Source organism: Mandrillus leucophaeus, unplaced genomic scaffold (assembly GCF_000951045.1).
Source record: "Mandrillus leucophaeus isolate KB7577 unplaced genomic scaffold, Mleu.le_1.0 Scaffold1827, whole genome shotgun sequence".
In the NCBI taxonomy this organism is placed as follows: domain Eukaryota; kingdom Metazoa; phylum Chordata; class Mammalia; order Primates; family Cercopithecidae; genus Mandrillus; species Mandrillus leucophaeus.
This window is the reverse complement of record NW_012101840.1, coordinates 90546-101250: the sequence shown is the minus strand read 5'-3', so window position 1 is coordinate 101250 and position 10705 is coordinate 90546. Positions and strand designations below refer to the sequence as shown.

At 39.3% G+C, this 10705-nt stretch overlaps 1 protein-coding gene across 1 annotated transcript in view; it reads right to left on the bottom strand.

Annotated features, from left to right (window-relative positions):
• LOC105537987 (anosmin-1) overlaps positions 1-10705 on the bottom strand; it is a 116925-nt gene that overhangs the window by 29208 nt on the left and 77012 nt on the right. The window contains exon 7 of the mRNA XM_011977701.1: positions 10166-10307. Coding sequence (XP_011833091.1) covers positions 10166-10307 — 142 coding nt within the window. The remainder of the gene's footprint in view (positions 1-10165; positions 10308-10705) is intronic.

Below are 10705 nucleotides of genomic sequence, written 5' to 3'. Positions count from 1 at the left end.
GTGGGAGTGTAAATTAGTTCAACCATTGTGGAAGACAGTGTGGCGATTCCTCAAGGATCTAGAACTAGAAATACCATTTGACCCAGCAATTCCATTATTGGATATATACCCAAAGGATTTTAAATCATTCTACTATAAAACACATACACATATATGTTTATTACAGCACTATTCACAATAGCAAAGACTTGGTGCCAACCCAAATTCCCATCAATGATAGACTGGATAAACAAAATGTGGCATATACACCATGGAATACTATGCAGCCATATAAAAGAATGAGTTCATGTCCTTTGCGGGGACATGGATGAAGCTGGAAACCACAATTCTCAGCAAACTAACACAAGAACAGAAAGCCAAACACTGCATGTTCTCACTCATAAGTGGGAGTTGAACAATGAGAACACATGGGCACAGAGAGGGGAACATCACACACCAGGGCCTGTTGGGGGTGGGGGGCAAGGGGAGGTATAACATTAGGAGAAATACCTAATGTAGATGATGAGTTGATGGGTGCAGCAAACCACCATGGCACATGTATACCTATGTTAACAAACCTGCACGTTGTGCACAGGTATCCCAGAACTTAAAATATAATAAAAAATAATAATCATTATTATATAACCTGATATTAGTCCCAGTGTACTTCATTTCATCCTGTTATTTAGTCATATTAAATGTCTTCTTTTTTTTTAAAGTAAAAGATGGTATAACTGCATATTCTTTCATGTTCAAGTTAATGAACCGCCCCCCTTCAAAATCCACTGGAATACTAAAAGTATATTACACGTAATCCCCAGTATTTAATTTGGTAAGTAACATATATTCACCAGGCTTGAAAGATGCTCCAATGTAAATAATAAGTATAAATAATATTTCTCATTATAGTTTTTTTATAGTTATGGGGAAAATAAAATAATATTACAATACCATTTCGTGAAGCAGTTGATAGGTTTTCGTGGAAAACCCATATGTAATATGGAAGTATGAGTATTATCCATCATACTTGGTGCAGGGCTCTAAACGGAAATGTGGTTCAGCTTTGTCAAATAAATAGTAAAGAGCAAATTGCACCTACTCAGTTGACAATGCCAACTTCAGCTTCAACACTCAGCAACCCATCTGTGTGCCATTCAGATTAGTGACAGACATTCAAATTCTGACAGATATTAAAGTGAAACTTTAAAATATCCAGCAAATGAAATGAAATGAAAAGGCATCAGGTTGGGCAATGGAGTACAAGAACCCATTCAGTAATTAGCTCTTTCTGTCAGCAACTCTGAGCACTTCCCAAGAGCCAGGCATTGAGCTAGGAGTTGCAGAGATAAAGTTTTTGTACCTGAGGGGCTCTTGAAATACCACCAGACAAATCGCTCTTATGATGGTGTGCCAGCAGTGAGCTTGACCAAAGGCACCTGCCCAGTGGAAGAGCATCAGTCTGACCAGCCACTGTTTCTGTTCTTTGAAAAAGTGGCCACAAGTTTTCTGAAGAATCGAGTCATGGGAGTATAACTGCTGCCATGTGACATGGTATTTTGTGACACTTTAGGAAAGACGAGGTGAAAGTATGTTCACATGTTCATTATTGGTTGCTATTTAAAAGCATGAACTTTTTTCCCCTATTGTCCATTTCAAAGTGTTTTCAACACATATTTGTTGCAATGCTAGGACACCATAAAACTGAACAAGAAGGATTCCAAGCCCTATGTATCCCATATCCAGTGGGAGATAGGGACATACTACTATAAATCAAAGCAGCATTAAATATATCTTTGAATCAGGCAGTTCAAGATTTCATTCTTAGCGCAGGTCATTTCTTACTGTGTTGTTGTGTAGAGTCATGATCTGACGCTAGTTTTAGTTTGTTTTTTATTATTCTGTTTTCATTTAGCTGTATCTTTCTCTCTTTTGCCATTCCTAATTCTCCAAATCTGCTTGTTTTCTTTGTATCTATACTTTTGATTGCTTTAGCTCAGAATGGACCAGCACTACTTGTTTCTGTCAACCTTCTTTGCCCATGAAAACTTCTCAGAGGCTCTCCCTGGTGAAGATTTTCCAGAGTAAATCAAAACACACCACTCTTTTGTGCTCCTGTATTTTTTGTTTTAAGTTATTTTTTCTTCTTTAATTTGTTTCTCAAACTCAACCCAGAAGTCCTCTACAAAACAGAGCTCATCCTAATCTTCCTTGGATGAAATGAAATAAATAAAATTATGAATTGATGGCTGTTTATACCAAATATATTACCAAATACTCACTTGCCTCGGGCTATTTGGGGTGTTTTATTTAGGTCAATATAGTTATCCTTTAACATGAGATTCAAACATGTTGCAGGAAGGGCAATAAACTTAATATTTTTTTTTCTTTGGAAACAGGGTTTCACACCATTGCCCAGGTTGGTCTCAAACTTCTGGCTCAAGTGATCCTCCCATCTGAGCCCCCTAAGTAGTTAGGAGTATAGGCACATGCCACTGAACTTCACTTTTGACTCCAGGTGTGTTCCTGAGGGGCTTGGTTGGGGTGGTGAATTTTGACACTAATTTACATTCATAGAGCCATCCTATGAAATTAAGCAGGGGCCAGTAAACTTTTCCTAAATGGCCAGATAGTAAATATTTTTGGTTCTGTGCATCATATGGAAAATGTTTACGGTTTTGCAGACCGGTCTCTCTCCCAACTACTCAATTACTGTTGTGCTCCCCAAACAGCCAGACATGATATGTAAATGATATGCAAACAAATGTGACCCTGTGCCAATAAAATCTTATTTACAAAACCAGGAGGGGGCTGGATTTGGCCTGTGGGCCATAGTTTGCAGACCCCTGAGAAAGGAATTAGCGTGCACTGAAGATGAAAAAAGCAGCACTCAAAAATACTAAGAATTGTATTCAGTTTCACATAATTCAAAGAGTGAAGGTGAAATTTAATCCCAGGGCCATCCCATGCCAAACTTCTGTTTCCATCAACATGTACTGAGTCTTACAGAGTACCCATTTATATGATTTAATAATTAGGACACCAAAAATTTCCCTAGGCCCCAAATTTCTCTCTCATCTACTCACTGAATTTAGAGGTTGCATACATAGAAATTCTGCCCTTTGATGCAAGACGTTTCTGCTTTCTGAATTCCAAATAGCCCTTTGAGAGATAAAAGGGTAAGTTGTATTGATTTTATGCTTATAAACAATGTGTTATCGAAACTCTTCTAATAAAAGCAGTGAGGTTTGCATTCTTGGGCAGGTGAGAGGAAGACAGAAGGATGAGATGGAGAGAACACGCCCAACCTGGGGTAAGACAAGATCAGTCAAGGAAAGCTGTGGACCCCAGAAGATAATCTACATCAACTCAATTTTTCCTGACACTGGCATGACCAATGAATTGTCTATCCAACAGACCAGATGAAAGGAAAATAAAAACACACATTTGTTAAATTCGCATTTAGGCTATTTTAGCTTAAAGAGTTCAAATCAATGTGTGGATAACAGAATCATTTATGAGGTTGCTACTTTTTGAGAGTCAGTATAACCAATAACATAGGAAGCTTAGAACCCAGGAGAAGAGATAGGAACCAGATATAGAAAACTCATGGTTATCCCAGCCAAAGTCCATCACTTTCTTGACACTGTCACGGAGTTAAAGAGTCCTCCTACTTATACCCAAAGTCTTCATGACATAACTAATTAAGAATTTAAGTTTTCTTTTGCTTTTATTGTTGTAAGGGTTAGGGTCTCCCTCTGTCTCCCAGGCTGGAGTGCAATGGCACTATCATGGCTCACTGCAGCTTCAAACTGCTAGGCTCAAGTGATTCTCCTGCCTCAGCCTCCCAAGTAGCTGGGACTACAGGCATGCACCACCAAGCCTGGCTAATTTTTTTTAAGAGACACAGTCTCACTATGTTGCCCAGGTTGGTTTCCAACTCCTGGCCTCAAGCAATCCTCCTACCTTGGCCTCCCAAATTGCTGGGATTTCAGGCATGAGCTACCGGGCCCAGCCAGCATCTAAGATTTTCACAAACCCATTTATGTTTCTAATAATCTGTGATAATATTGAGAACTCACCACCAGATAACTAAGACAGATACTATGTTTAGATAGATATCATGTTTAGATACTAGGTTTAACCTCAATGTCAATCTTGTCTTCCTACTTGCTTTATATCCTAGGCAAACTTTTTCTTTTCTTTTCTTTTTTTTTTTTTTTTTAATGGAGTCTTGCTCTGTCACCCAGGCTGTAGTGGAGTGCAGTGGCACAATCTCAGCTCATTGCAACCTCTGCCTCCCAGGTTCAAGTCATTCTCGTGCCTCAGCCTCCTGAGTAGCTGGGACTACAGGCATGCATCACCACGCCAGGCTAATTTTTGTATTTTTAGTAGACATGGGGTTTTACCGTGTTGGCCAGGCTGGTCTTGAACTCTTGACCTCAAGTGATCTGCCCATCTTGGCCTCCCAAAGTGCTGGGATTACAGGGATGAGCTACTGCGCCCAGCCCTAGGCAAACTTTAGTATTTAATTATATATGTAAAAACATACTTTTATATATCAAGATTGAACCATTGTTGCTTTACTAAAATGATTCAAGAAGAGAAATCCACCAACAATTAGTGTTGCTGACACATGCAACACTAATTTTATTCGGTAAAAACCGAATAAGGTGCATACTACAATGCTAGCAGTATGACCCTGACTTTATAAGAATGTCTCCTCTACTTTCAGTAATAAGCAAAAATGGAATAATATCATATCTGCCATATTCTGAAAAAGTTATGATGTCTGATTTACACTCTTCGTCAGTCATAGAAATTAAGAAAATAAAATATGTACACTATTTTTCAAATATCCAAGTTTTGATTAATTTTACAGATCATCAAGAGATTCAGAGTATTTTCTCTCCCATCTATTCTTGTTCTGGAGAGCCAGAAAATAATTCCAGCTCCATGAGGCAACTATAAAACATCTGGAACCTGTCAAACTTGAAAATATTCCTCCTGTCTTCAAAGAAACAAGCTACCATTCCATTAAAGACAATGCTATATCATACTTCCTTCAACGGACTCTTTCATAAAACTGCATGAACATTCAGCCTTCACTTGAATAGAAATGTTTATCATTAAAACACCTAGTAGCCTGCAGACCTGGAAAAATATAATTCAAAAAGTAATTTATATACTGACATTTACTACTCTCCTTCCTATAAAATGTAATTTCCCTTGCTTATACTATAACGTTGTAATTATTCTTTACTTCTAGTTGGTTCGTGATGAAATATATAATGTTCTTATAAAAGTCACAGACTAGTGTTTATGAGATTATATATCAACATTGGGATATAAAATCCTGACAAACATTCAACTGTATCCTACATAATCTGTTGAAAAGTCACTCTCTTCTGCGGAATCACCTGAGACCCAAACAATATGTGTTACTATAGGTACTTTGCACTATGACTTCTTTTTCTTACTTTTATTTTATTCCTTTTCTGAATCTATGTAAGAGGAATCAGTCTTTAGAATAAAGTGGTCTTTGATAGGTTAACTACCATATCTCTTCATTGGTCAGCTAAAGTATTACCTAGCTTTAAAAGATAATTAGCAAAAGACCTTAACACAGGGAATCAACCAGTCGAATAGATTTCTTTCATTTAACTGCTTGCTTTGTTCATTTAACTGCCATAATTCCAGTGTCTCCCCACCTGGCTAAAAACTCCCACTGGTAAAGATAATTCCTCTGGAACAGCCAACCAAGTGAGAACACAAACTCTTGGAGGACACAGTTAAAACATGCAAATGGCTTGTAAAAGATGTCCAACCTTGGTTGTTCCAAGATGAGACCAAAAGCCATTTCTTTCTCTCTTCCCCTTTAGTATTTATGACCACAGCAGATGAAAGCTTAAGAAAGCTGTAGTGCTGGAGTGTGGCACAGAGCAGGTTGAATGGAAAGACAGTTGCGTTCAGCTGAGTTACAATCAATTTACTGAGCTCTTACTATGTTCCTGGAAAATTCAAGAAACCTGTGGGTCCTGAAATAATTGCAGGACCTAGAAACAAACTGAAGTGAACAGGAAGTGGTAAAAGGAAGTCTCCCAAGCTTCTGGTCAGTAGTAACCTCAATGGAGACCAGAGATACCTGGGAACATCAAGCTTTGTAAGTGGAGGGAGTGAGTTCAATGTGGAGTATGTTGAGGTTGAGATGCCTGTATGACATTCAGATACAGGGAATGACAGGCTAGAGACATTGGGTATTAGTGGAGAAATCGAGGCTGGAGCTGAGTCATTGAGAACAGACCATGAGTAGGTAGTAACTAAATTGTCAGAGCAGATAAGGTAGAACCCTGGAGAGCTCCAATGTCCAAGAGCTGGACGGAGGCAGGAGATCCTACAAGGAAACTGAGGTACGAGAAAAATTAAGACATCTGGGAGTCAAATATACAAAGGTCAAGATGTAACAATGGGGAAAGTGTAGTTAAACAAGGACAAACTCATCAGAAGTGGTCAATAAAATTGCAATGGAAAACATCCACCAGACTTAGAAATTAGCAGGGGCAGATTTGGTGGAAAAGTGAGATTGAGAAATAGATTGCAGAAATTTGAGAAAAAATGTGGAAAGGAGAAAGATAAGATGGTAGCTAGAATGAAACCAGCATCAGTGAAAGCTTTGCTTTAGAACTGGAAGCTGAGCAGATCAAGCCAGTGGAGAGGAATAGGTTGAGGTTGTAGGCAAACAAGGGAGTAACTAATTAACTTGGTTTCAAAAATATTTTTGTTGCCATGTGTATATGCCAGGGATTATGATGGATACCGTGACCAGATATATAGATAATCCATGGTCTCTGACGTAGATGAGATTTGACTTCAGTCAGTGCAGGTATCTGAGTTGGGAAGGAATGGGTCTAGAAACCACATGGTGAAGTCCACCACATACAGAAGGAAGGCTGACTCCACCTTGGAATACAGAAGACATGAGAAGATAAACCTGGACATGAGAATAGATATGTTTATATTTATGGGGAACTGCATGGCTTACTGAGAAGAAGGGATTTAGACTGGACTGTGCACTCCATGTGCAATGTGACTTAAAGGACAGAAAAAGGTTTATAATCATACTTCAGAGGGTAGCAGAAGGATCTAATTAAAGAATATCTCCCTGAGTTACAGGATTCTGTGGGGATGCCCCAGGAAGGGTGAAAAAGCTGTGGATATGCTACAGAGATCCAGGGTTTCATAAAAGTTTTGTCTGTGGGCTGGACCATGACAAGGCTCTAGATAATGTAACTTCAACAAGGACAAGCTGAGGTTGGACTTTTTTTTTCCTTGCTTTTGGTTCTGGAAATTAACAGATATTAAATTATGGGAATTTGCAATCCCATACCAGTTTCTAATGGGGAAAGAATGTTGTTTATTGGAAGAACCAGGAGACTAAAAGACATGCTTATTTTATACAACAGATGAAATCTCCACCACCAGTAGAGAAAGACAGCTCTTGCATGAGCTGAAGTTTAAAGGATTTCGGCCTGAGAAGGGGGTTGGTAAGGAATATAGAAGAATATAGTGAAGGATGCAGTTTTGGGAAAAGTGAGAATTGAAGATAACTAGGTAGCTGTCTTGAGAGTGGACTCCAAAAAGAGAGAGATCTGTAAGTACACTGATATTTTCTAAAGAAAACTGACTGCTCTTTAAAGAAAATGACTTCTGCATGTTTGGCTTGAGCAAAAGGCTGAATCTTGGTGCCATTTATTGAGATAGGCAAGCCCAAGAGAGGAAAAGGTATGGGCGAAAATCCAGACCTCGTGTTTGAACATTTTATTTGAAATATCTGCAAGCCATCCAAGTGGAGGTGCTAAGTGGGTGGCTGAATGTAGGACTCTGGAGTTCAAAGAGTGGTCAGGGTGGAAGGGCAGGGAGTCATTAGCACACAGATGGTGGTTAAATCCCTGCAACTCATGAGACCTCCAGGGGAGAGAGCAGTGGCCCATCCACCTTCATTCTTTCCTCACGCTGAGTTCTTTGCCCATGCAATATGCTTCTCTAACTCTCTACGCTCATCCACACTGCTGCATTTGTGTGGAATGATGTCCATTCCTTGTGAGCCTGCAGACCGCTCACTCTTCAGGACTTCATGAGGTATGATGTGATTCTCATTCCCACCTCCATGTCGGTCATTTCTGCTTCCACTGTTTCCTGTAGTTCTGTCTGTATGCTACACACAGATCTTTGTTATTATTTTACATATTTATCTCTCAAATTCAAAATTAGGCACTTTTAAGGCAGAAACCAAAATACATCATCGTGCTGGGAATAATGTATGTGTGTGTATAGTTATGTGCATGTTTGTGTGTATTTGTAGACACATGTGTATATGTATGCATATGTGTACATGTATACCTATGTGCACACTATATTTATAGAAAAGTATGGAACGTATTGCTATACAGTGCATATATATAGTGTATATAGTGTATTACAGCATATAGTGTGTGTATATGTATAATATAGTATTCCTGGCGTTAGACACAGGGATGTCATAATTCATAGGCACACAATTTCAATGTGATGAGTAGATGGATGAATGGATTAAAAATGAATGAGGTTACTAAATATATTTCCATGAGAACTTTTAGATAAAATTTATATTGTACCGAGACTCACATACAAATCGACCATTTCAAGTCCATTTAATCTCCAAAGAGACTATTTCTCAAACAGACAGAAATCTCTGTTTCTGGACCATTTTTTGAAGCATTATTTCAAACAAACCTGCCCATTTGGATCCTACGTTTTCCCAGGGGTGGAAGGTAATTATGAGCAACCCCTGTGCCTCACTCTGCAAGAGCAGCATTGCCTTTCCTAAATTCAGACAAATGTTTAACACATTCTTCTCCTTCTGAACGAGGCCCACCGCCCTGATCAAAGGCAGCTATGATGACGGGGTCCTGCTAGCCTAAAAAAAATCAACATCGAAGGAGCCCCTGAGACAAAGGCCTCCTCCCTCCTACTCTCATTTAATCTGTCCCAATTTCCTGAAACCTTGCTAGGAGCCTCTACATGGAAGTTCTAACCGGTATCGATGTTTGAACAAAGCCAGAAACATCAAGTAACTTATTCTCTGACTGATATGAGTGTCATATAAGAGTCTTCGCTTGTTTTGCTCAGTTCCCAGCAAACATACTAACATACTAGGTAAGAAAAAAAGATACAAGGAAAAGCAATATGAGAAAGATTTAGTAACTTCACTCAATGGAGTATTAGGTAACCTTTCGAGCAGTAATTATGACCACTGTGTAGTACTAAGAAAAACAGGCATGCCACATCACTTTTTGTGTTCCCCATCCACTCGCGTACATACACACACATTATTCTCAGTACTATGATATATTTTGGTCTCTGCCTTCAAAGTGCCCAACTTTGATTTGGGAGATAAATACGTAAAATAATTGCACAAAAATAAGTGTATTGTATACAGAACTAGAGAAACACTGTAATCCCAGCACTTTGGGAAGCTGAGGTGGGTGGACCACCTGAGGTCAGGAATTCAAGGCCAGCCTGGCCAACATGGTGAAACCCTGTCTCTATCAAAAATACAAAAATTAGCCGGGCGTGGTGGTGCGCACCTGTGATCCCAGCTACTCAGGAGACTGAGGCAGGAGAACCATTTGAATCCGGGAGGCGAAGGTTGCAGTGAGCTGAGATCATGCCATTGCACTCTAGCCTGGGTGACAGAGCTAGACTCTGTCTCAAAAAAACAAAACAAAACAAAAAAACAAAAACAACAACAACAAAAAACTACAGAAACAGTGGAAGCAGAAATGACATCAATTTGTAACAGTTTAACTGTATGTATTCGCCTTAAAAACAAGTATGTAATACGCACATGTACACGTCATGTAAACATAAAAACAGTCAATCTGTTAAAATGAGACAAGGTAAGTTTTCTTAAATTTCCATTACAACACCAAAATTGCACCTACAATAGATAAAAACCATAAGAAAGAATTCAAAAGTCAAACTGTTTTGTATGTCATAGTTTAAATACTATAGTCACACGCATGTGGGTAAGAAGACTTGCCATGTAATTATTCCAAATCAAAGACTCACTCTCCCTCCATTGTGCCTTGATGTGATATGGTGCCCGTCAGGTCACAGTCATCTTGAAAAACATGACACAGTCACTTACTGTTGGTTGCATGTGTGGATGTGAAGTGAAGGGACACCTTCGCACTCTTCAGCCGTGTCTGTCCCCAGTACGTTATGGCTTGTAATTCCACAACATAGTCACAGTCTGGCTGGAGTTTCTCCAGGGTCACAGAATTTTGAAACTAGAAATTAAGAGAATATACCCAAAATGCATTACAAACCTTCCATGTCTCTCATCTTCATTGCAAAATCTCGTGTGTCATTATGAAGCATACCAACTTCTGATTTCTTTTACCAACTTTTCTATATCTTTGGAATCTGAAAATTCAGTTTTACTACGGATCAAAATAAACTTCAGGCCAGGTGCCATGGCTCCTGACTGCAATCCCAGCACTTTGGGAGCCTGAGGTGGGAGGATCGCTTGAGCCCAGGAGTTTGAGACTACCCAGGCAACATAGCAAGACTGTCTCTACAGAAAAAAAAAAAAAAAAAAATTAACTGGGCATGGTGCTGTGCACCGTAGTTCCTCAGGAGGCTGAGGCGGGAAGATTGAGCCCAGGAGGTTGTGGCTGCAGTGAGC